General features: G+C 37.4%; 1 protein-coding gene across 12 annotated transcripts in view; it reads left to right on the forward strand.

Annotated features, from left to right (window-relative positions):
• Window positions 1-27,519, forward strand: part of CADPS2 (calcium dependent secretion activator 2) — a 449,544-nt gene that overhangs the window by 183,377 nt on the left and 238,648 nt on the right. For all 12 annotated transcript variants that reach the window (XM_014558520.2, XM_032483595.1, XM_032483594.1 and 9 more), the window contains exon 6: window positions 3,544-3,665. In XM_014558520.2, the coding sequence (XP_014414006.2) occupies window positions 3,544-3,665 (122 nt within the window). The remainder of the gene's footprint in view (window positions 1-3,543; window positions 3,666-27,519) is intronic.

Genomic DNA, 27,519 nt, shown 5'->3' on the forward strand with positions numbered 1-27,519 from the left:
TGGAGATATTTTCCTGTTATGCATAGCATTAATGCAGATCTGGTCCATGGTTCCTACTGTATATTAAATAGGAGTTATGTGTCTGACCACAAAATGAAATTACTTTCAGGGCGCGGGACACCCGAGGTAATGGCCTGGGAGCCTCCTCCCGCCCCACGGCCTCTGACCTCAGCCAAACTGAGTCACTATCCCAGCCCATCTTCCAAGCCTTGTTCCTGAGACCCCAGATTTCAGCCTAAGAAAGCTTTGAAAGGCAGGCAGTTAATCCAACTTAAGAGTATCATATTTCATCAGTCAGGCCTAGTGTTGGTCCAGTGGAGAAGTTTTTCCTAAGAACTGAACTGTGAGTCTTGAAGAAAAAGTGCAGATTTGAAAAGCTGCTCAAATTTGATCATGTCTTTATAGGTGCTCCCCACTCTTCCCTTGTCCCTCCACACCCCATTCTCTCATCAAGCTCATGTTTGCTGTAGCTTTTACCACCAAACATAGAATTCACTTATTTATTATGTTTATTATTTGTTATCTGACTTTCTGTGCTAGAATGTAAACTGTAGGAAGTTAAGGTCTTTTTTTTCCTCTCTCTCTCTCTTTTGTTGACTGAGTTATTCCAAGAGTCTAAACCAGTGCCTGGCACTCAGTTGACTCGATCAATATTTATTTATTTATTTTAAACACCTTTATTGTGATGTGATTCCTGTACAGTAAACTACACATATTTCATATGCACAATTTGATAAATTCTGATTGGTGTATACACCCATGAAACCACCACCACAAGATAACTAACATTTCCATCACTCCCCAAGAGGAGCAGTTGATCACTATTTATTGGATTAGGGACTTTTATGGTATCAAAAAGCAGCAGTCAGCTTCACAAGATTAGTTTTAGGTTTCACCACTCATGAAGACTTCAGAGAGAACCATAAAGCAAGAGATAAGCTAACCCACAAGCCATACGATGCTATGTTAAAATTAAACACTCAAGTGAAGCTAGGAAAACCAATGTTCACCCATGTTAAGAGTCTGTCTGTTGTAAGGGGAATGGTGTCGGTGGCATGAGCATAGTTGATTTTCACACTGAGTGTTTTTGTTGGTATTAGGCCGGCGACCCTGTGACTGCCTTCATGTCTGATGGCACGTGGATGGTCCCCCATACACCACCATGCTACTCAGCTTCCTTTCCCCACAACCCGCACGTACCCAAGTGCCACATAGCTCTATGGGCAGGCAATACATTATTCAGAAACATGTTTCTAGTTTCACTAGTTTCATATTTTGTACGTGCCTCCCTTCTTTTTGCTTCTAGAATAACTTCATTCTTCCTTACTACATCAGTCCTAAAGAAATCTGGTGGGGGGGGGACAAGATAAAATGTAGATCAGTTTTATTTTCTGTAGTTCCATTAGCAAGTTTTGCTGGGAATTGGTTGTGAGACAGTCACCTAAAATTAGGTTAGTTGATGGTCCATGGAATTCTTAGCTGTCTTTATCGTTAGTGAAGGAGACTAGCTATGCTTTTTAAAATTCCTTTTAGAAGCCAGAGCTGTAGAGTTGTGTTGTCTTATTCACAAAGAAGTATGGCTTCATAACGGGAGTTCCATCTCTTGAAAGTGGCAAATCTGCAAGATAGAACATTCTGGGCACAGATGGGCGTATTGTTCTGAGGAGCAGAAAGCCGTTTCACAAGTCATGTGTTTTAGGCAGTCCTGTTTCCAGTAGTGTGTAGTGGAGGTGACAGAAATAGTGTTAAACAGGTGCTTCCTTTCTTCTCTCTTGCACTTTGGCTATTAAATACACTACAGACAGAGATACAGCACAAGCAGTCATATCCCCACATATGAACCCATGCCGTCAGGGTTCCTAGATTTATCCTGTGTACACAGTTCTGTTCCATACTTAAGTGACTGTCAAAACATTATCATTGAATTAAGACTTCATTAAAGTTATGGTAGTAGGTCCTCATGGAGGATTAAAAGAGGACCTTTTAATCAGTATGGTTATATATTTCATTTGTCTCAGATTCTTGTCAGCTCTGTTTATATAAGAATCTAAGGACAAGTTTGTTGCTATATTCCTGACAAAAACTTGATTTATTGAAAGCGAACAACTTCTTTTCCTTATTTTCCTTAAACAAAATTTGGTACTTCACCTCAATTTCCTTGAGTATTAGCGCAACGGTAAAAGAAGTGACTGTTATCTATTAATTCTCTGTTAATTCTCATAGTCTGTTTTCAGTTAAGTATTTTAGTTCATATGTTGGGGTGCATTTCACTGTGACAAAATGACAGAAGCCTTGGTTGAGAGAGGAAAATGGTTCTGAATTTGACTTGTATTTTTTGGTGATCACTTTCCCATACGATTTTGTGAGAAAACAAAACAAAAATGAAAAGCCTTTGTGCTTACAAACATAACCCTTCTGTTGTATCAGATTTGAAAGGGAGAAAAGTTCCTTAAAGATTATTTGTTTCCTTGAGACTTTTTGCCTCATGATCCATATCAAAACTCTATGAAAAGTGTGGTGATTTTAATAAAGTATTAAAAGATCAATAAATGATATAGATGATACTTTGAGGATATTTTGCTAGGTACATGGTGTGAATGCTATTAGTCTTGTTTGTACATTACAACATGAGATCAGTAAATGAATGTGCACATATAAAAATGCCATTAAATGTATTTTCTGAATGTTAAGAATTTGGGAAACTTCATGATGCAAGTTTTGGTTAAAAAACTACAGTGAATAATATTCAGTGGTATATTCATATTTTAAAATGTGCACATCCAGTGTGGATGTTAGGTTACAGTGCTTTAAGATTGGCAGACTTTTATACAAACATAAAAAGCGTACTTGAGAAGTAGGTTTCCCTCTCCCCCAGGAGTTACAAATATAGATGGTAATATCAGTCTTTCCACCCTTTTCCAGTGGACTACATTAAATTAGTTATGTATCTTTAATGGATGGGAAAATTTTTTTCCTTGTCAAATTACTAGTAGGATATTTATTGGCAAGTAAAATTTTCCATAATTTTGCAATAAGATATACATTGGCCATAAAGAAAATTCTTTTATAAATGCTAGTAGACATATAAAATAAGTCAAAATAGAAGTTTTCTGATGTCATGTATTGATTTCAGTGAATTAGTATCATGGTGACAATGTCTACCAGTCATTTTTCTGGAACTCAACCTGTCTTCCTTTCATCACATAGACTAAATTTTCATTAATCTGCTTTACCTCATGCAGACTTGCCATAATTTTTTAAAGTCTCAGAGTTTATATTTCACTTAATTCACTATGGTTTATATTTAGAGACTTTAATCTTTAATAGCTGGCAGGAGATGTGTCTTCAGATACCAGACTTCCTCAAAATGCATTTACTATACCTTCCGTGAATAAGGCAGATTATAAAGAAGACAGACTACCACTGATATTGCCAGATCATTTTATCAGTTGGTCTTCCTGGTTGTAGTTCATGCTGTTCTCTCTGTATATTGCTGAGTGCTGTCAACTTGACTTATCAGTTAAACATTTTTCTTCTCTTCAGATCGTCATAATGGAAGTGCAAGGTTTGAAGTCAGTTGCTCCCAATCGAATCGTTTACTGTACGATGGAAGTGGAAGGAGGTGAAAAACTGCAGACAGACCAGGCGGAAGCCTCGAGGCCACAGTAAGCCGTTTGAAAAAAAATTTTTTTTTGTTTTTGGTTTTCCTTCCTTCCCAAAGCAACTTGCCTTATTCATTTGCAGAATTGTATGGTTTTACACTCTGAAACTGTTATGTGGCTAGCTTTGTCTCAGCTGTGTTAGAATCAGTGTGTGCCTTTCTAGATAAGGATGCTGTAATTAGAGCTGTAGCAGAATCCCTGTGTGGTACAAACAGAAAATCCAACATGCAAATGTGAAGCTAATTATTAGGCAATTAAATGTTTGTAAGTCATTTGTCAGGAAAGCATGTTTTGTTATCATGTGTCGTGTAAAAAGCAGTGCTTGATCCTACGTCAGTGACTAGCAGTGGAATCTGTAGTCTGTCCATTTCTGTGTGTTCGAGCTCCATGGTGGGGCCGAGTTGGACCTGCTATTCTGCACAACATCTTGGGATACTTTAGTGAGTTGAAGAACTAGGTAATGACTACTGCACAGTAATTGGAGATGCTAAAGCTGTTCTTCCCTGGCAAGTTTATGTTTCAAATTCTGGAATGAGTTTAACTAAGTTGGGAAGATGTTCTTCTGAAAGGATTCAAACTTTGAAAACATTAGAGTCTTTGGTAGAAATCACCCGGTTGGCCTGAAGACTTCAAATGAAAACTGCCTGCCCTTCATTTGTACACTGCCTTTAGATAACATTTTTTTCTTCCACTTAAACTTTATGCAGAATTTCGTACAGGACTTAGGAGTTTTGCCTTATCAGGGTATCAATATGTGGCCTGTTGATTCAGGAAACTTCGACTTCTGGTGAGATGCTGGCTGGGCACTGGCTAGGCACCAGGACAGAGAGGAACAAGACACTTCCATCTGCTTTAGGGCAGGCGCAGTCCAAGAGGGGATACAGAGGATTAAGTGTAACAGGACAGATACGCACAGAGTATTATGGGATTGAGAAGAAGTAAGTTGAAACTTCTCACCCACCTTGCAAAGTCCTGCAGGTCTGTCCCTGCCCAGCCTCTCATTACCTCTGAGACTGCCCCTTGCCCCTCCATGCCCCTGGCTGGTTACTGTTCCACCACCTGGACATGGTGCAGTTCTTCAGACATATCTGCCTACTCTTATCATTGCAGGTGCATTTCCCTCTGCCTACAGCCACCTTCCCTTTTATCTTTTTATAGCTGGGTCCTTAGTGTTGAGAAACTTAAACTTCACTTGCTGAGAACAACCCTTCCCTTTAGATAACCATCGGTGCTGAGCAGATATTTCCTGGCTCACCTCTTTATAGGTTTTAGGTGAATGGGTTTCTCTCTGTTCATTTTGTATCGTGGTTCGCCTTGAGAAAAGGACAGAGTCCTTTTCTTATTTGTTTTTGTATCCTAGACCCTGGTAGGTCCTCAGTCAGAATTTACTAATTCAGCTGCCCACGCTGACTTTGATGTCTTAGTCACAGTATATATTTAAGGGCGTGGTATTCACAACTGCAGCCAAATAGAACTGATTTAAAGTATGACAAGGAAGTGACAATAATGAGGATAAATAGCTCTTGTAAGAGGTTAGAGCCTCTCAAGAGGAGGCGGTGAGAGAGAGAAGGAAATTGGGGCCATTTCTGGCAGGATGTGTGGAGTCAAGGGAGACGTTTGGTGTGTGTGGTAAAGATCAGCTGTGCCGATATGTTCACAGAGTTTCACAGCCATAGTCAATTTTAGAACATATTCATCACCTCAGAAAGAAACTCTGTACCTTTTACTTGTCAACCTCAAATCACCCCAGCCCTAAGCAAATATTAATTGACTTTCTGTCTCTATGGGTTTGCCTGTTCTGGACGTTATCATATAAATGGAAACATATACTATGTGGTGTTTTGTGTCTGGCTTCTTTCACTCATCATGTGTGTTCAGGGTTCATCCATCTTGGGGCATGTATCAGGGTTTCATTCCTTTTTAGGGTGGAATGATATTCCATCATATAGATATACTGCATTTTGTTTATTCACCTAGGCTGACAGCACTTGGGTTGTTTCCACTCTTTGACTACTGTGCATAATGCAGGAGTTAAAGCTGGTGTACAAGTACCCTCAAATGTAGCTATTTTCAATTTTGGGGGGGTATATGGGTAGGAGTAGAGTTGCTAAATGATGTGATAATTCTATGTTTCATTTTCTGAGGATCCAGAAAATGCTTTTTCACAGTGACTTCACCATTTTACTTTCCCACCAACAACGTGTGAGAGTTCTAATTTCTTCTGTTCTCACCAGTGCTTATTATATGACTTGAAAAAATATATGCAGTTATCCTAGTAGAGTGAAGTGGTTTCTTGTGGCTTTTGATTTGCACTTCTGTAATGGCTAGTAATGTTGAGCATCTTTTCATATGCTATAATGTCCATTTGTATATCTACTTTAGAGAAAGAAATGTCTATTCAAAATTTTTGTCCATTTTTCATTCAATCTGTTGCCTTTTGGTTGTTAAGTTGAAAGACCTATTTGTATATTCCACTTACTAGACCCTTATTGGATATATGATTTGCAAATGTTTTCTTCCATTCTGTGCATTGTCATCTTATTTATAATGGCTTTTGAAACAAAAGTTTTACAGCTTTAAGTCCAATTTACCTAGTTTTTCTTTGTTGCTTGTGCTTTTGGTGTCATATCTAAGAATCCAGTGCCAAATCCAAGGTCACAAAGACTTATTTCTGTGATTTCTCCCAAGACTTTTATCATTTCAGCTCTTACATTTAGGTCAGTTGATCCATTTTAAGTTAGTTTTTGTACATGGTGTGATGTAGGGTACAACTTCCTTCTCTTGTGTGTGACAGTCCAGTCATCCCAACACCGTTTTTTGAAGAAAGTATTACTTGTCCATTAAATGTTCTTGGTACCCGTTTGAAAATCATTTGACCATAGATACTTGGGTTTATTTACAGACTCTCAGATTAATTCCCTTGATTTATTTATATGTGTATCCTTATCACAGTACCACATTATCTTGATTACCATTGCTTTGTATTAAATTTTAAAATCACGGAGTGTGAGTCTTCCAAGATCATTTTGGCTATTCTTTTCCATGTGAATTTTAGAATCAGTTTGTCAATTTCTGCAAAGATGTTGCAAATATCACTACCTAAGATTCTAATAGGGATTGTATTGAATGTGGGGTCAGTTTGAAGAGTTTTACCATCTTAATAATATTAAGTCTTCCTACCCAGGAACATAAGATATCTTTCCATGTAACTAGATCTTTTAATTTCTTTCAACGATGTTTTGTGGTTTTCAAAGTAGTTTTGTCCTTTGGTTAAATTTATTTATCATATTTTTATTCTTTTTGATCTTTTGTAAATAGAATGGTTCTTTTAAATTCTTCTTTGGATTGTTCATTGCAAGTGTATAGAATACAGTTGATTTTTGTATATTAATCCTATGTACTGCACCCTTGCTGAACTTGTTTATTCTAATAGTTTTTTTTATTGGATTTCTTAGACTTTTCTATATGTAACATCATGTCATCTGCAAATAGTGATCATTTTACTTCTTTTTGTCCAATCTGAATGCTCTTTCTTTCTTTCTTTTCTTTCTTTCTTTTCTTCCTTCCTTCCTTCCTTCCTTCCTTTCTTCCTTTCTTTCTTTCTTTCTTCCTTCTTTCTTTTCTTTCTTTCTTTCTTTCTTTCTTTCTTTCTTTCTTTCTTTCTTTCTTTCTTTCTTTCTTTCTTTCTTTCTTCCTTCCTTCCTTCCTTTCCTTCCTTCCTTCCTTCCTTCCTTCCTTCCTTCTCTTCCTTCCTTTCTTTCTTTCTTTCTTTCTTTCTTTTCTTTCTTTTCTTTCTTTTCTTTCTTTTCTTTCTTCCTAATTGCCCTTAGTAGCTCCTCTAGCACAATGTTAAATAGCAGTGGCAGGAGTAGACATCCATATATTTCTGAAAATATAGGAAGGAAAAGCACTATCTTTCATCATTAAACATGATGTTAGCTGTGCCCTTTTCATAGATGCCCCTTACCAGTTTGAGAAATTTCCTTTCTATTCCTAGTTTGAGTGGGTTTTTTTTTTTTCCATGAAAGGGTGTTGAATCTTGTCAAATGCTTTCTCTGCATCTACTGAAATGATCATATATTTGCTTCTGTTCTGTCAATATGGTATATTATATTATTTGACTTGGGGGTGGTAAACCAATTTTGCATTCCTGGCATAAATGCCACTTGGTCGTGGTGTGTCATTCTTTTTGTTACGGGATTGAGTTCTCTAGTGTTTTGTTGAGGATTTTTAAAATCTGTATTCATAATAGATATTGATCTGTAATGTCCTTTCTGTGGCCTCTCTGTCTGATTTTATATTGGCTTCATAGAAGTCTTCTACTTTTTAGAAGGGTATGAAGAATTGGCATTAATTATTCTTTCTGTGTTTGGTAGAATTACCATGGAAAGCATCTGGGGCTGGACTTTTCCTTGTTGGTATTTTCTGATTACTAATTCTGATTACCTAATCAGCCATGACGGCCCTGCCAGGTCGAGTTCCTGGTGAGAGCCCTCTTCCTGCTTCACAGGTGGCAGCCTGCTTGCTGTGTCCTCACATAGTGAAGCGACAGATCTCATTTCTCTTCATCCCTTATAAAGACACCAATCCCATCATGGGGCTCCGCCCCCATGACCTCATCCAAGCCCAGTTACCTCCTGGAGGCCCCCCTCCAAATACCATCACACTGGGGATTAGGGTGTCAAAATACTGATCCTAGGAGAATTACAAACATTACCTTCCTCTTGTGCTCCGTGAGTTCCCGAGGGAGTGCACATGCCCTAAGAATCTCAATGCCATGTTGTTTGTATAGAACCTTTTTTTAAAGTTTCTTGGGGTAGAATTAGTATAGTATAAAATTCTTTTATTGAAATTTAGGTGATTTTTAGTCAACTTATCCCCTTGTGCCACTATCATCAAAATTCAATTTCAGAACATAGTCTCTCAAAAAGTTCCCTCAGGCTCATTTGCAGTCTTTTCCTGCTCTTACTCAGTTCTAGGAAACCACTCCTATGCTTTCTCGCTCTATAATTTTATTTTTTTTCCCCTGGGCATTTCATGTAAATGAAATCATGCAATATGTAGGCTTTTGTATCTGGCTTTTTTTCACTTAGCATCATCTCTAGAAAGTCTTTAACTGATACTTAAATATTCAATCAAATGTATGAATTTTTATGTAAATAGTTATGTCAACACTACCTTTTCCCACAAATAGTAAAACTTTTCACTGGACACTTCTCATTTAGTTTCTGATATACTCATGAAGAGATTCTATAAGAGGGAACATATATGTGGACAATTTAAATGAATGAAAATACTGGGGAGTTAGAAAATATTACAGTAAGCCTCCAATACTCTTTTTGTTACTCTTACCACAAGGAAATTTGATTAAAATCTCTTACCTGTGTTTCCTCATGAACAGCAAGTTAACTTTTAAAATGAATTAAAACATTTGTATTTATCACTGTACCCCAGGGGCTTATTTCCTTAAAAACGTTATTTCCTGAATGCTGACCAACTGCAGCTTTTTTAGCAGTGTGGTTACCTTTATCTTGCACAACAGGAAAGAGATTCATCTTGCCCATCATTATAGTGAATCATGCCTCAGACACGTTTTCTAAATTTCATTGCTTCAACAGTTTGTGCTTTGTTGGAGATTAGTGCATCCTTTTGTCTGATACTAATTAAAGTGCCTTATTTAGTCCGTATTTCCAATAAATGTAATCAAGATTTCTGGCCATTGCCTATTTTGTTCCTGTAGTTCAGCTCTCCTGCCAGCAATTAGGTGGAAAACAGCGTGTGAGGTTGGTACATAACTTAGAGTATGAAACCTGAGGTCTAGTAAAAGCAGTGTTTATAGACAAGTTTGATTTATGAAGAGTGGTAGTGAGGTCACCTGTTAAAGTTTTGTTTTTAATTTTTACTTTTGACATAGGGAAGGGAATGTAGATAAAAGTTATTTTCAGTTACAAAGAAAACTCTATTTCTTTTTTTAAGTTACTGTTTTGCAGTCGCTCAGTCGATCAGGAAGAGCTTTATTCTCTATGAATGTGGAACAGAAGCATTGTTGCTTCTGTTATAGCCTTCTTATAGCCTTTTACCATTTCCAGACATTTTGTTATCTCAGTTTTAGCCCATCCCCTTAGTGATACCACCTGACAGTGAAGGGCTAGTAAGAGAGAGGTCAAGCTGCTGCTGAAAGGGGCGGGGTGACCTGTCACAGCAGTGCAGTGGTCACCAGCCTCCCGATACGTAGTGATCTTAAAGCACTCTCCCTACCGATTATGACCATCCTTTCAGAGCCTAAAAATATAAGAGCTGGTACTCTCCTGTAGAGGGCCAAGAGAGCTCTGGGATCTGAGGAAACCAAAGCAATGAAACTGGTTGTTAAAAACAAATTGGGAATTGGGGTAGAAGGGAATGGGAAATTGCTATTCAAAGGGTATAAAGTTTCAATTATGCAAGGTGAGTAAATTCTAGAGACCTGTATACGTTGTGCCTGTAGTTGACAATACTGTATCATACACTTAAAAATTCTTTAAGAGGGCAGATCTCATGTGAAATGTTCTTACCAGACACAAAAAATGCTCCAGAAAGCAACACTTTTTTTTTTTTTTGCTATACCCTCTGTATCTCTTTCAACTATAGTGCTGTTTTATTAAAGATATTTGAAAGTTAATTGGTCTCCGTTCCCCACCTTCTTCAAAGTAATAACATAGGAAAGCAAGAAGCAATAAGAAAAACCGATGAGTTGCATCATTAGAGAAATATATTTATGGTGGTTGGGACAGAATATTCTTCTGCCTCATGAAAATGATGGGAAATACAGGCTTCAGTACCTGTTTCTGGAAACTTTAAATTTTGAACTGGAATTGTAATAATCTGTCAAACTATGGAAAGAATACTGCCACTACAAATGGAGAGCTTATCAGAATGACAAGCTCCTGGGACAAATGTTTGAGAGAGATTAAATACAGACTTCAAATAAGCCAAGAGAAAGCAAATGCTGCTTTTTAAAAACATACTAGTTTTCATTTTAATTTAGTAATGCCAGAATTGGTTTTGAAGTATAATTCGTTAGCTGGCTACTATGTGGCCGATGAGAGACAGAATGTACTACATTTTAAAATGATCTATCCAAAAGTGTACCTGTTTTTAATGAATCGAAAGGAAAACACTCAAACTGCACAGAAGTTTTATCTTTTCTCATTTCCATCTTTTAAAAACAGGACGTTCCTTCCTCTTATATAAATAAATTCACCAGAAATAACATTTCTCTAAAATTCATACTACTAGTGCAGAAGAAAATGAGGCCTAATAAGACAAACATTGGCCAAATCTGGAAATTACACTCATTGAAAATTTATTTACAAGTAAAGGAAGCTAATGTGTGGATCCTCATAGTTAGAGGCTTCTGAATTAGAGGGAAAATATGATGGATTAAGATGCCAAATGCTTGCTGAAGAGCACTCCTGGAAAACCAGTGAGGGAGCTCGGGGGAAGTGTGTATAACTGTGATTATCAACATTTCTGTGATGGCTTTACAGCTTACAAATAACTTCCCCTAATAATCCAGGGCTTTTTTTTTTCAGAGCAAGCTTTTAAAGTTGTTCTCATCATTATTTGATTTATGTAACCTGTTTATGGAATGGGATAAAGTTGGCAGAGTGTAAGTAGCAAACAACTTAGCTTCTGTCCCAGCTCCACTCTGAGATGAGCTCCAGGACCACCCCACCATGCCCTCGAAAGAGGTCGTGGTGGAAACCATAGCTTTGCTGCCCACTTCCAGGTGTTAAAGAATGTGTTCAGTTATTAAAAATTTCAGACCAATTTAAATCAAAACCTACCTATTTCAAAAGGGTTAAGTTTTCCTTTCCTTCCTTCCAGCTTGCCTAGAAACCTGTCCCAGGGAAGGGTAGGTTGGTCTACCTGTTGTCTGTTCTTCACGTGCTGCTTCTTTTGCCTGCTTGTAAACTCTTCCTACCAGATTTGGGTAGCATGGAGGATGGGATGGGGCAAGAGGTGCGAGGGGCAAAATGTCTGTGGATGTCGGTGCTCTTTGTAGTCCTTTCTTGGTTAGCAAATGACTTCTGTTGTAGGAGATGTCCACGTTTAATGTTTCTCTGGTGCAGTTCCTTGGCCACCCAGGGACGTCTGGCATCGCACTGTTCCCTCCTAGAGAGATGTGTCCCGTGGCTGCCCTCCTTTTGCATCCTCTGAGCTACTGGTTTAACAATATCACCCACATGTCCTCTACCTGCCTGAATTTAATTTTCTTAGCAGATGACCCAAAATAAATTGGAAGCTCCTTGAAACAAAGGCTGTACATTATACGTCCTGGTTAAAGTCTAGCACCAGCCATAAGTAATATGGCTCACTGGTGTTCTGTAATATAACTTAAAAGTTTTCTCTACTTAGAGTATTAAAAAATAAAAAATACAGTCTCCCAGTAGGTGTCAGGGTATGACACTTGAGCCAGCACCTCTCAGGTTAACAGGCTGTCTGGTCCTCATTCTCAAATCCCAGGCTCCCATTTTCCTAGAAATTCCTTGGAAAACATATTCACTTTAGAGGGCCAGTTCTTTTGTTTCTGTGTGCTAATTTGAGGCTGAAATTCAGGACTGCTTCCAGATTCTTGCTACCCTCAGTACCCTGAGATGGGGAACTGCCTGGATAAAGAACATGACTTCCCAATGGAAACACAGGCACAACTATAGTTTTAATAGAATCGAAACATGCCTCCTCTAGTTCATAAATACCCCTCCCCAAAGCCCTTCTTTCTGGAGAAGAGCCTGTTACATGCAAGTTTAGCAGTCTCCCTTCTTTGACATTACAAAAGAAGGGTACACCTCTTACCCAACTTGAGCCTTACCAGGGTGTTTGTTCTAGAGTGGAACAACCTCCACGTCACCATTCAAAAGAATAATTTATAATTTTCACATTAGTTTCGAGAAAGCAATTGACCAATGATGTAATAAATCCTCCTGTAAATTAGATGTCTTTTCCTTCTCTGCTTTCAACAAAGTTGATGAAGGATTTATTCAAATTTTCGGCTGCTGAATGATTGAAAATAATTTTTGCTTATCAATCACTGGATTGTTTGAGGACATTCAGATAGGAGGGAAATAAACAAATGCATAGACATTGCTCTAATAATGTCCCATCTAGTTATTTTCTTGGAGTTGGCAACAGAAAGAATGAAAACCTGGATTAAAATTGATGCTGAACTGTCTTGGGTAGAATTAAGCTTTAGTCACCCATGGATACATGAACTGATTGGAAAAAGAGCACTGTCCATTTCACTAAGAGATGCATATCTAATAAATTGTTTTACTTTTTGTAACTTTTACTTATTAATATTCAGTTGTCATATTTATTTTGGATCATTTGAATGCTACTAATAATCGTAATAAAACTAAATTCAGAAGGATTTTATTTTGTTTTTGATTTTTGACAAATAAAAACTATATACATTTGAGGTGCACAACATGTTTGATATGCATATACATTGTGAAATGATTACCACAGTCAGACTAATTTACACATCCATCAGCTCCCTTTTTGTGTGTGTGGTAAGAACACTTGATCTCCTTTTAGCAAATTTCAAGTACACACAGTATTATTATTAAGTACAGTCACCATGCTGTACTTTTGGTCCCCAGAAATTAAGCATTTTATCACTGAAAGTTTGTACCCTTTGATCAATATCTTTCCTTTTCCTCCCCCCCACCCCAAGGCTCTGGTAATGACCATTCTACTTTGTTATTATGAATTTGCCTTTTTGTAGATTCCACGCGTAAGTGAGATCATGCAATATTTACCTCTATGTGTCCGGCTTATTTCACTTAACAGAATGTCTTCTAAGTACATCCAAGCTGTTGCAAATGACAGGACTTCCTTCTTTTGTAAGGTTGCATAATATTTTATTGTATGCATATGTTTTCTTTCTACAGATGGATACTTAAGTTGTTTCCCTATCTTGGCTCCTGTGAGTAATACTGCAGTGAACATAAGTGTACATAAATCTCTTAAAGATAGAAATTTTATTTCCTTTTGAGTATATGCCCAGAACTGGGATTACTGGGTCATTAGGTAGATCTACTTTTAATTTTTTGATAAACCTCAGTACTATTTTCCATAGCAACTGCACCATTTTATATTCCCCCTACAGTGTTACAACAGTTCCAGCTTTTCTACATCCTTACCAGCACTTGTTATCTTTTGTTATTTAGATAACAGCCATCGTAATATGTGTGAGGTGATGTCTGATTGTGGTTTTGATTTGCATTTCCCTGATGACTACTGATGTTGAAAATCTTTTCATGTATCTGTTAGCCATTTGTATATCTTCTTTGGAGAAAAGTCTATTTTATGTCCTTTGTCTATTTTCTAATTGGTTTTTTGTTTTTGTTTTGTTTGTTTGTTTGTGTGTTTGCTTTTGAGTTGTAGGAGTTCCTTATATATTTTGGATATGAACTTATTATCAGAGATACAATTTGCAAGTATTTTTTCACATTCTGTAGGTCACCTTTTCACTCTGTTGTTTCCTTTGCTGTGCAGAAACTTTTTAGTTTGATGTAGTCTTGCTTGGCTATTTTTGCTTCTGTAGTTTATGCTTTTAGTGTCATATCCAAAAAATCATTGCCTAGACAAATGTCAAGGAGATTTTCCCGTATGTTTTCTTCTAGCAGTTTCATGATTTTAGGTCTTGTGTTTAAGTCTTTAACCCATTTTTAGTTGATTTTTGTGTATGGTGTAAGATATGCTATCTGCAAATGGGTATCCAGTTTTCTGAGCACCATCTATTGATGAGATCATGTCATGTGCAAATACACAATTTTACTTTTTCCTTTCTGATTTAGGTGCCTAGTTGTTCTGGCTAGGGCTTCCAGTATTATGTTAAATGAATATGATAAGGATGGGCACCCTTGTCTTGTTCCTGATCTTAGAAGAAAAGCTTTCAGTTTTTTGCTGCTGAGTATAACTGTGGGCTTGTCATATATGTCTTTTATAATGTTAAGGTATATTCTAGAAGGAAATACAAACACAATCTCTCTCTTTCTCTCTCTCTTTCTGTACATATATTGAACCTTGTGATCGGAGAAAATTAAAATTTATATATATATATATTTTTTGGTACAGATAATTATGGGATCATCAATAGAACATGGTCAAGCATTAAAATATAGTAGGATAAAATTCTACATTTATGAAGAATAAATAGAATCAAAGTAAAAATTCAAGGCCAAAAAGAATAATGTCAGATTTCTGTTAAAGAGGAGTTGTACAGGTGTTGTTTTTTTTTAAATGGATGATAGTGGAATCATTTTGCTGTAATAAATTCCCTTGTATCTACTTAAGAATGATATCACTATGTTCTATGTTAAATGTCAATGTTTCCAGCACACCAGAAATTATACCCTTTGCAACTCTTTAAATTTATATTTAAAATTTCTAGATGTCAATTTAAAAATGTGTGAAGAGGGTACATAATTTTTCAGAATTATTTTAGGAAGTGCATGAGAAAAAGTTTGAAGACTGTTTTTCTAGGACATGCCATGTTTTGGAGCCAGACGAAGTCCTGCGGTCAGAAGACATTACTGTTCACATGCTTCAGATGCAGCCCTCTTAGTGCATACAACCAGAAGAAAAGCCTTTATTCTTAACTGCTCCTATCCTTGTATCTAGAATACTGACCAGCAGTCAGGGATATCCCTGGGACCCACCTCCACTGCTAGTGGTGCTCATCTCCACCCAGGCCAATTCAGTGCCTAAGGGACAATGAAGGACCAGTGTTCTCTTGAGATACATGCATAGTAATCACTACTTAGAGCATCGCTGTGGAGTGAGAGTAGTACACGTAAAGGATTTGGCAAGATCCTCAAAACAATCAATGAATGAGAAGAATGATAATATTGATAAGTAGGAAAGACATTTAAAAAAACCTAATTGAACAGCATTTTCCATGAGATGGTAAATAAGTTCATATTTTCAGAAATGACTGACCAGAGTTTATAAAATTTAAACATAGAAAGAAATACATTGGAAATGAAATAAGTTGCCAAGGTGGTAGGAAATTTTAAAAACTCAAATTTCAAGATTTTAAAAAATATTAATTTTAGAGTGATGATAGTGGGTGCATATGAGGACAACACGGCCTTAGGGAAAGAATGAGACAGACCAGAGCATAAATCTTGTCACAGATTAGTCATGTTACCATAAGCTGGTTACTTGGATCTCTTTGAGTGTGTTTCCTCGCTGGTGAAATGGGGACAGTAGTGCCTGTATCAAGGATTATGTTGTGAATTAATTGACATAACATATATAGGAACACTTGACTGTATTCTTCTGCTTTTACCTCACCATGTACTTTTTTCTTTTAGCCTTTGCTTTGTGTGTTGTGCTTGTTTTCAGTTTCCTTACTCTTAGGTTCATTTTTCTACCTTTAAACTTTTCTCTTAGCACCCTGTTTTAAAGTAGAGAATTTTCAGGAAGGGGGCTCATAGCTGATGAAGGATTCAATGCTCTTGACAACCTGAAAGAACATTATTTTATGAAGCTAAATGTTCTTTTGTCTCCTGAGTCCTTTCTGAGATTTTTGGCTTTGGTGTTTTTATTGTCATGTAGTATTTATTTGGTAAGAACCCCATAACCATTTTTTTTTTAAGATTTGGGAGTTAGTTTCAATCAGAAGGAGATAGTTTTCATCATGAATAATGCCCTAATGTCAGTTATGAAGGGACAACAGTCTATGGTTGTCATATATTTGCTATCAACATTGGTTTTGTTTCTTGGTTGATGTCACTGGAGATTTATATCTGCTCTGGTAAAATGCAGCTGTCAAAGCATCATGAGCTCTGTGCTGCAGAGTGTCCCGCCATTGCTGACGGTAAATTTACAGCCGTGTCTTCCATGTTGGCACCGTGTTAATACATTATGTGCGGGGCACTCAACTGTGACCTGTACTGGAGCTGTGGAATAGCAATGCAACTGGGGGCTCCCACTACAACTGACATGCAGATCAGTGAAAGACAGAGTAATCCTGAATTCAATGCAATTGATATTACTGGGATTGTTTCAGATACAGAGAAATCTGAAGCAGTGTAAAAATATCCTGGGACCCTTTGCAAGCCCTCACTGGTAAGAAGGAAATACAGAAGGCTGTTGCTGCAAATCAGAATCTTCAAATGGCCTTGATGACTTGAGAGATGCACACAGAGCCAGAGTCAAAAATGCCACACTGTCGTGCATCTGTACCTGAGAGCAGAATTCTTCCCTTTAGCCTTTCTCTGCCCAAGAAATCTGGATAATGTTCCAAGACCAGTTCAACTTGGTGCAAGTTTTGTACCCAGGTTGATCTCAGTGCACACTCTTCTTTATTAGCACTTTTTACTCAAACATAGTATATAGTATAATACATAAACTAATATAAATATGTAAATATAGTGTATTTAATTTTTTATATTTATTCTAATGGCTGGTTATATAAACCTTCATAGAAAAACTCATTTTGAGGTAATATGCATAATGTATATGTTTATATATATATATACATTATTACACAGAGAATTTTTTAAGTTAGGTGACTATGAAATATAATTGCAGTAGTTATAATGAGAACAAGACTGACATTCTTTGCAAGTAAAATTTATTTTTTTATTTTAAGAATACACATATAAAAGACATGAGGTCTATGCTCTTAATAAATTTTTGAGCACACAGTTACAATACTGTTGACTACAAGTAAAATACAGCAGATCTGTAGAATTTATACTATAAAATGTATACCTGTTGAACAGAAACTCCATTTCCCCTTTCTTCCAGTTTCAGGCAACACCATTCTACTCCCTTTTTCTATGAGTTTGACTATGGTACATATCTCATATAAGTGGAATCATGCACTATTTGTCATTCTGTGATTAGCTAATTTTACTTAATATAATGTCTTCAAGCTTCATCCTTGTTTTCACATATGGCAGGATTTCATTCTTTTTTGAGGTGGAATAATATTCCATTCCAAGATGATATGATAAAATGTATCATCTTTATCCATTCATCCATTGATATACATTTAGGTTGTTCCATATCTTAACTATTGTGAATTATGCTGCAGTGAACTTGGTAGTATAATATCTCTTTGAAATCCTGATTACAGTTCTTTTAGAAATATGCCCAGAAGTGAGATTGTGTTGGATCATATAGGAACTCTACTTTTAATTTTTTGAGAACCCTCCATACAATTTTCCATAACAAATGCACTATTTCTTATTTCCACCAGCAGTGTTTAAGGGTTTCAGTTTCTCCACATCCTTGCCAGCACTTGGTATCTTTTGGTTTTTTAGATAACCATCCTAAGAGGTGTCAGGTGATATCTCAGTGTGGTTTTGATTTAGAGTTCCCTGATGATTACTGATGTGGAGCAAAATTTTAATACTTGTTGGCCATTTGTATATATTCCTTGGAGAAAGGAAGATCAATTAGTCATATTTGTCTGGGTTTATTTCTGGGCTCTCGATTCTGTTCCATTTTTTCTATTGGTTCCTTTGATCTCCATTCTGGTCCATTGGTTCTATTGTTTTTATGCCAGAACCATACTGTTTTAATGACTGTAGCTTTGTAATGTGTTTTGAAATTAAGACGTGTGATGCCTCCAGGTTTTTTTTTTTTTCCTCAGGATTGCTTTGGCTATTCAAGGTCGTTTGTGGTTCTATTTGAATTTTAGGATTTGTTTTTTCCTGTTTCTGTTCAAAAAATGCCCCTGGAATTTTGATAAGGATTACATTGAATTTGTAGATTGCTTTGGGTATTATGAACTTTTTAACAATACTAAATATTTTGAACCATAAATATGGGGTATCTTTCCATTTGTTTGTGCTGCTTTAAATTTTTTTTACCAGTTTTATATAGTTTTCATTCTATAAGTCTTTCACATCCTTGGTGAAGTTTATTCCTAAATGTTTTGTTCTTTTTGACCCTATTGTAAGTGGGATTGTCTTCTTAATTTCTTCTTTGGATAGTTCATTGTTTGTATATAGAAATGCAACTAGTTTTTGTATATGTTGATTTTGTATTCTATAGATTCATTGAATTTATTAGTTTCAATAGTGTTTTGTGAATTCTTTATGTTTTTTACATACAAGGTAATGTCATCTGGATAATTTTACTTCTTCCTTTTCAATTTGTGTGCTTTTAAAATCCCTTTAATTATCCCTAATTGCTCTGGCTAGGGTTTTAATTACTAGGCAGAATTAAAGTGGAAAAAATGGGCAGCCTTGCCTTGTTCCTGATTTAGGGGAAATATCTCTGTTTTTCATAGTCGAGTATGATGTTGGTTATGGGCTTGTCATATGTGGTCTTTATTATATTGAGTTAAATTCCTTTTATCCTTAGTTTGTTGGCATCTTTTATCATAAAAGGACATTGAATTTTTTCAAATGGTTTTTCTGCCTCTGTTGCAATGATCATGTGATTTTTATCCTTCATTCTGTTAATATGGTATGTTGCATTGATTTACATTGTCACACCATTATTGCATCCTAGGAATAAATCTCACTTGATCATGGCGTATGATTCTTTTAGTGTCCTGTCAAATTTATTTTGCTGGCATTTTGTTGAGGACTTTCATGTCTGCATACATCAGAGATACTTACCTATAGTTTCTTGTAGTGTCTTTGTCTGGCTTTGATATCTGGATAATGCTAGCTTTTTAAAATGAGTTTCAAAGTGTTCTCTTTAATTTTGGAGAAGAGTTTGAGAAGTGATCAGCATTAATGCTTTAAAATTGTGGTATAATTTACCAGTGAATCCATCTGATTCTGGGCTTTTCTTTGTTGGGAGGTTTTTGATCATATTTTCTGTTTCTTCATGAATCAGCCTTGGAAGGTTGTATGTTTCTAGGAATTTGTCCGTTTCTTTCAGGTTATCCAGTTTGTTGGCATGTAATTGTTCATAGTGGTCTCATGATTCTTTTTATTTCTGTGGCATCAGATGTAATTTCTCCTCTTTCATTTCTGATTTTGAGTCTCTTTATCCTAAATAGTCTAGCTAAAGGTTTGTCAATTTGATTTAAGAAATTTCTGCTCAAAACACCTAAGTGACATTTTTTTTCTCTACTAAGGCAGTTTTATTAGTATATCTGTGACAGTGACTCTCCTAAGTTTTATTTACAAAACAGTTTATCACTTATTTAGTAAGATTAATTGTAAGCTGATTATTTTTTAATTAACTTTAAAAAATCATTTCTAAGCCTCCTGTTTAGAAGGAAGTGGATGCTTAAATCTTCTAAAGTATTGACAATGATCACATAACTTCTGCTGAATGAGACCCATGATTCATGGTAGTTTTTCCTTCCCTATGAAATTTGGAGAACTTTTTAAGTACAGGAACTCTATTACAAGAAGATGTGATAGTATTTTTCCTTAAGTTTTCTTTTGTTTTAAAGAAGGAATGTCCTATGTAAACTTCAGTGGGGTTTTGTTTGTTTTTTGCACTTTTGATTCTTCCCCATTAAAACTATAGGCCCTGGTAATACTGCTTCAAAGATATTAACATAACATCATTTAAAGAGAGTTTTGCAAGATGGGGTGAGAAGCCTATTTCAGAGTTTCTCTTGTTCTCAGAAAAGACTTCACTGACTTAAAACAACCAAAAAAACCATAGTGACGGTAAGTTTGGCAAAAGAAGTAAAAGTGAAGAATTAGTCAATTTTTAAACAAGTAACACTTCTGTTATCTCTGGCTCAGAATTACTTATTACATAAAATGCAAGATGAATTTGGTTGGCAAAGATTTGATATCTTTTGGCTTATAAAATAACAAAATTTTACCTGAAGCAAATTTGAAATTCTCACTGCGTTCCAATGTTTAATTTTCCTCTTCTTGCCATAATATAGCTTTGCTGGCAGATGGCAACAATTGGATCATATTGAATTTGGCAAATTCTCATAAGATTCTTGAAAAATTTTAATATTTGCATGTGGAAAAAAAATTAGTTTTTACGTAGCTCTGCCAGAATGGCAGAGACAAAGTCTTCAGCATTTTCCGTGTTTTTGTACCCTGTATTACTTCACATTTGAATAGAATAGATGTCTAGGGGAAAAAGTTAAACTGTTAATTTACTATGAATATAATCTTAGGGTTGTAAAAACTTAATGTATCGTCTTCCACACTTCAAAACTGCTCCTAGAGTAGCAGCTTGTGTCTTTGTTAAAATAAAATCGGTACCTGCAGGTCAACATTCCTATCAGCATTAAACAACTTTCCCTGTAGGGTCCCTCTAAAAATTCAAAACGTTCGCATCCAGTAACTGATTTTACATAGGAGCAGTGCTTCAGATGCCTCATTCTCATGTTATTTCTTGCAAATACTGGAGTCCAGGTGAAGGCTTCAGATTGAACTTCTAGGGAAGAGCCTCCTTAGTTCTTTAGTAAATAAAATGCTTGGTACATATGACCAAGACAGGCATACATTTTCCTAAGTTCAGCTCCAAGCAAATTCAAGTCATAGTGGGATTCTGGAGGACTTGAGTATTTATTTGAGCTCCTTGCTTAAGCACACTCCCTACATGCAGTGAGACTAGAAGGATAAATGGCTTAAAGTAAGGGTCTTGATTTCTGCTGAAAACTCATTAAAATTGCAGAAGTAACTATTCCGGGAAGGCTCAGAGCAAGTTTGTAGGCTTAATGTGATTAGCCACTTTTGTGATGAGACTTACTGACAGATGGACCTGTTTCCCTCATAATCAGACAGATTAGTGATTAAATTAAGTTTTCCTCATTAATATTTTCTTGGGCGTATTTGTGAATGTTCCATGGCTTAGTTTTTCAGAGAAGGTCCCCAAGCTGGCCAGTGACCTTTGCTGTCTCCCCTCAGTTGGTGGCATCTTTAGAAAGAGGAAGCTCGTTGACACCATGCTGCGCTTGGCCTTGTTGCTTTGACTCCATGGGGCTGCTCTTTCTGTTCACAGAGAGGCTAACTCCAGGACTTAGCTACTGCATGTGCTGCTTGGCTTTGTTTTCTTTCCATCATGTAGCTTGTGGTGGCCTGGACAAAAAGTGTATATCCATTCTATGGTCATTCTTTTCTTAAAAGCAATCCAAAGATGTGATACTTCAACCACACGTTCTTGTAAATTGATCAAAATTGCTCACAGTTTTATAGCACCACTTATGTAAATTGAGATATTTTACAAGGAGGATAATTAATCTGATCTAGGAATATTTATCCATATGGCATGGATGAGCAAGAATTTCACAGTAGATGATAATCACTCTTTTTTTTTATGAGATAAGAGACAAATACAATTTATTCTGTATTACTTTAATAAGTAAATAATTCATGTTGTGTGTAGTTTTGTTAATTCTGAAAGAAACTTTTGCAGTGGGCCAACCCCTGTGATGGAATACGGAGAAATAGCTTTCAAGTTCAGGAGGCTGTTACTAAAAGTAGCTCTACAGAGTCTCCTTTTTAGTTATCCAGATTGATACTGGACAGCATAGCCTTCTGCCTGGATGTCTTCATTTGGGTATCTTTCAGACTCTGAAATTCAACACATTCAAAATAGCAATGATTCGTTTTCACCTTTAACACCCTCCTCCTTTCTGTTTACCAGCTCAGTATGTGGTACCTTTATCTACAGAGATGCCCAAGCCAGAAACATGGGCATTTAATCATTTCTTTCTCCTTTTCATCTCCTCATCTAAATCCTATTGATTCTGCTTCCACCATGCCCAACAAATCTCTCTCTCCCCACATCTTTATTGCTGGCATCTTTGTTGGGGTGCCCCCTAACTTTACTTCAGGAGTCTCTGTTTGGTCTCTCTGCCTCCGTTCTTGCCTCTACTTCAGTCCAATTTCTAAAACATGGATGTGATTATATCCTTTCCCTAAACATTTTTTAGTGACTTCCCTTTGCCTTCAGGATGAAGTCTGGCATGAAAGACTCTACATTTACCTGACCCCCACTTACCTCTCCACCCCACCTCTGGCACAGCATTTCCAAGCAGGAGGGCTATTGCATTTTTATGGGAGCAGCTTCGTCAGTGGAACTATCCCCTCTGTCACAGGTATTTAGCTTCCAGGCCTCTGCCCGCACACATTGTTAAATGCTTCTCACAGGAGGAGGCTCCATCGCTGGGGAGAACCACTGTTGGCCCTCACCGGTGGCCTGCCGACCTTTCATTCTGCACCTGGCTGCCTGCTGTTCCCTGAAGGCTTCAGTTTAGGGTGCTCTCCTTTGTGAAGCCATCCTAACCCTTGCTCCCCATTTCCCCAAGAAGGCTTACTTACCAGCTGTGTGTGCTCTGTCCCTGGAACTCTCAATCTTTGTTATAGTTGCCTCTGTCTGCTGCTCCCTCAAATCTCTGAGCTCCATTGTTACGGAAACGACAGGCCAGCCAAGAAACAAGCACCACTCGGAGGGCTGGAGTACTCAGATGTATTACACGGCGGGCTCAGAGGGGCTTCTGCTCTGAAGCTCTGAACACCTCCAAGACGTGCGCATGAGGTTTTATAGGGTAAAGTACAAGCTTGGGGTATTCGGCCAATAGGCATGGAACAGCTTTAGCAGCATCATCATCACAAAAGTGGATGTGGGGAGGCAGCAAACCAACATTCCAAAGCCAGATATGTATCTTTGAAAACCCAGCTGGCTAGCAAAAAATATGAACAGCAAACCAACACTAATTAACCTAGATTTACAAGTTAGTCCAGCGGAACTCATATCAGTATTTCAATACTTAGATTTGTGAGTTATCTTGTTAGCCCAGCCCAGCCTCTCCTTCACATTCCTAGATTTGTGAGTTATCTTGTTAGACCAGCCCGGTTTTTCCTTCACACCATGAAGCCAGAGGCTGGGTTTTTGTTCAGCCTCATGTTCCCAGTATCTGGCTCAGTGACTATCCTCTGTTTGATAAAGCATTTGACCTCAAATAACTGACAACGATATTCTCTTGAGTCTATGAAGCATCACTGAGAGTAACTCAACTATAAGGAGGTTACTGATTAACAGAAATTAGCTATGCATGTAAAACTGACAACCGTCTAGTATTCACTCATGAGAAAGTTAAACCTGAGTCTCAATGGACTTAAGAGCAGCTGGGAGCCAGTTGTCACCCTAATTTCCGCCCGCTACACAGTGAAATACAATCTGCTAAGTTACAATGTACAAATCACTTTCTGTGGCTCAGATCTTCACAAATTGCAAATAACACAACACTGGCTTCCCGTTTTGCATTTCCAGAACATTTGTGCAGTCACAAAAATGTTCTGTATTATTAAAATCTCCTCTATAAATCACATGGAGTTTCTTGGAGAAAATGTCCTTTAAATTTCAGCTGGAATTCTAATGTTCTTTAAAGCTATTATAATACTCTGATTTTTTAAAGTATATACATATGGGTACTTTTCAAAAAGACATCTTTTTAGTAAAGGTAGAATATTTTTTATTTAACCAAATAGACAACTGTGCTTGTTTCACTTAAAAATTTTCCACCCACATTGCTTACTTCTAACTTCTACATATGTAAATAAGGATTAACAAAGCAACATCGAAAAAAACATATGCACATAGGTAATTAAGGAAAAGGAAGTTGTAGTTCCAAAATAATTGAATATCTAACCAGGCAACTCAATTCCATCTATTTTGCAAATATATATGATTTTGACGGTCAAAGGACCTAGGTGGTATTTCGTGTTCTAAAACCATATTATTCCCTTTACAAAAGTTAAGAAGATGCCAAATCTGGCTTTACACAAGTTCTGTAAGCTTCAGCCAAAAAACATGACAAACGCATTTTTACATGATTAAATTGGAATAGAATCCACAGTTATGTTTTGTGATTCTTCTGAAGTTAGAAACATATCAGACATATGATGATTGGTTACCTTAATGTTTGTGAGGTGTTAAAAGGGAAATTGGAGACAAAGTCTTTTCCAATGTTGTTATTATTTGATTTTACAATATGTACAAATAGACTCTGCCTCAGTATTTCATTATGATTTCAGGAAAAGACTTTTTTAGTGAATAAAAGATCTATCAGAGATTCACTGCATGGAGAAAATTATGGTTACTACTTAAGCAGTCATGTATCATTTAATCCTCGTGAAGTACTCTATGCTAATTCTCTCCTTAGGCAGGTGGTGATGGGATAAGAAAAGTGTACTCAAAAAGACAAGTGGAAAAATAAAACAAAATCGTTTTGCTCAAGCACCAAGAAGCTTAAATAAATGTAAGCTCTCAAAAAAGGAAATGTTTAGTGAATAAATTACTAAAACACACCTGTTACTCATGAACACATTTTGCTTAAAGAAAGTTCCACTTCTTCACATTTGGCAGTTGGCTGAGACCAGGACTGGGTAAGAAATGAGCAGCAGCCTCAGGTAAACACACTGGAAATATGTGCATGTGTGGTTTATCTGCCTTGTCAGTGCTGATATGCAGATCTTCACGTGTTTTAGAATCTTTCTGAACCACTATAAATATACTAAAGTTGCTGAAGATATTATTTTAGTTTAATGTTCTATTTTAAAATACAGAGCAGCTTTCAGATTCAGGTGATTACTCTTACTTAACAACATCCTCCCACCTTGGGTTGGTCCCATTATCCGTACAGCTGTGTTTGTCTGTAAACAGTGAAACGTTTTCTGCACTTTTTGTGTATATTAATGGAGGCCTGTTCTAGAGCTCTTGTACATGCCGCTTGTGCAACGGTCCAACGTGGCAGTAATTAAAGCAGCACGCTTCCTGCTCTGACTCCGTTCTTCCTCTGTATACAGTGAGTCCCCCACATCCATAGGTTCCATGTGGCAGATTCAGCCAACAGCACTAGATCCGCAGCTCATGAATCAGTGGGCGTGGAGCGAACCGGATACCAGGACCGACCGTCCCTACAACATTTTAATGGGGGACTTGAGCATCCATGGGTTTACGTTAGGTGAGGGGGATCCTGGAACCATTCTCCCACAGATACCAAGGGATGACTGTGTGGTGCAGTAAAATACACTATCAAGAAATCCTGATCATTCAACTGCTGTGGCTCTCTTTCTAGTCCTTTGAGGCCTGGTTAGAATAAAGTAAGTAGTGTCATTCATTCATTCAACAAATAATTACCGAGCTGTGCTCTATGCTAAGAGCTGCACAGGTACCAGGTTTGAAACGACTAATATCAGGAAGAGCTGTGGCAAATGGCACTTGCCGTCTACAGCAAGGAGACGGCCACACAACAGGGAAACACCCAGGAACACGCCGTTACAAGCCGAGTGACTGCTTTGAAGAAAAGGAGTATGATTCTAGGCAAATGTGTGGCACAATGATCTGAATCATTTGAAGGATTGTCCAGCCCTGCAAATGGAGATGGTTAGGGAAGTCTGTCTGAGAGAGTAACCCTCGAGCTGTCAACGGAAAGACGAATGGTAGTTAACCGGACAGTGACAGAGGGTAATGAGACAGTGAGGAGTCAGTGCTGCTAACAGAGGAACAGGCAAGTTCAGTGCCACAGCTGTTTCTACGGAGTCTTCTGGATGGGCACAGAATGGGGACAGAATGATTGAAATGAAGCCTGAGGAACAGCTGAGGGCCGGGTATGCCCAACCGTGAGAGCTGTACTATGGACGTTCATCCTCATTCTGTTGTCTTTGTTCCCTTATCTTCCTTTTCTCTTTCATCCTTACCCATCTTCTATGGCAAAAACCTCAGTGTACTTAAGAGATTTGGCTTTTGTTTATAGACATAGTAATTAGTAATTCTTAGAGCTGTAGCACTTCGCCAGAGAAAAGAAAAAAGATGCTGTCATATTCTGTTGTTCATTGGGAAAGAACCATTGTGAGGGCAGCTCGTGTAAAACAGCAGTTATTTTTTTCTTCTCTCATTGTTGCAGGAAGCTAGTTAGTAAATAGTTAATCATTCAGGATTAGTTACTCCAGCTCTGTGCCAGATAAAGAGCGTTATCAATCTTGTAATAATGCTTCTCAGGGTGCAATGGACCCTCTTCTCCTGTACTCTTTTTCCTGGTTTATCATTTTCTGATTTTCCTGTGCTTTAGCTGACTTTTTTGCATCGCACCAAGTCTGCGTCATCTGCCTGTTCCGTCCAGTGCCACGTGGTGCTCTGTGTGCACCATCACATCCCTACTACATGATATGGTCTGTTTCTTGGCTCTGGTCATTCCAGTCAGCTCACCTCTGTAGCTGTTCTTTACATTTTATTATTATCACCACCATTTAAAAATAAGACTCTTTTGGTAGCCATAGTAGCTCAAGAACAGAGTAGATGAAGGAAAAAACGAAAACGAAAAATCCTGAGCTGCCCTCTGCACGTACCAACCAAAATGGGGGAGAGACCTGCCAGGTGGTCATGAACCTTAGGAGAGACAAGTTCTTCTCTGGACGAGATTTCCTTCTGATATATTGATGGCAGACGCTCCAAGTAGACTGTAAGGTTCTTAGTTTGACCAGGATAAGCACCAGCTTTGCACAGCCACAAAGTACTATGAGGACTGGAGTTTTAATTTTGTTTCAGAATCTCTTCCAAACAGAACCTGTAATGTTGAATAAAGATTTCAGGAATTCCAAATATCTTACATGATCTCTTAGCCTTTGATGCAACATTCCCCAAAGTGCTTCCTACCTTGAGATTGGGTACCATGACTACGTGAAGATAACTAACTGCCTTACATGCACTGATTACAGAGTAGAGAAAACCCAAACATGCATGCACCTTGTTTTCTGGAGCTAATTCAGCACTCATGGACTTCCCAGAAGTCAAAGAACTAACTACAAAAACTGCATCACCGCCTAGTACGGCTAAAGCCTATGGTGTTTGAGGACCTGTCTTCTATCATACTTGATGTATTTGCTGCTGCGTTCCGCTGAAAACAGAATGT

Source organism: Camelus ferus, chromosome 7, assembly GCF_009834535.1.
Source record: "Camelus ferus isolate YT-003-E chromosome 7, BCGSAC_Cfer_1.0, whole genome shotgun sequence".
Lineage (NCBI taxonomy): Eukaryota > Metazoa > Chordata > Mammalia > Artiodactyla > Camelidae > Camelus > Camelus ferus.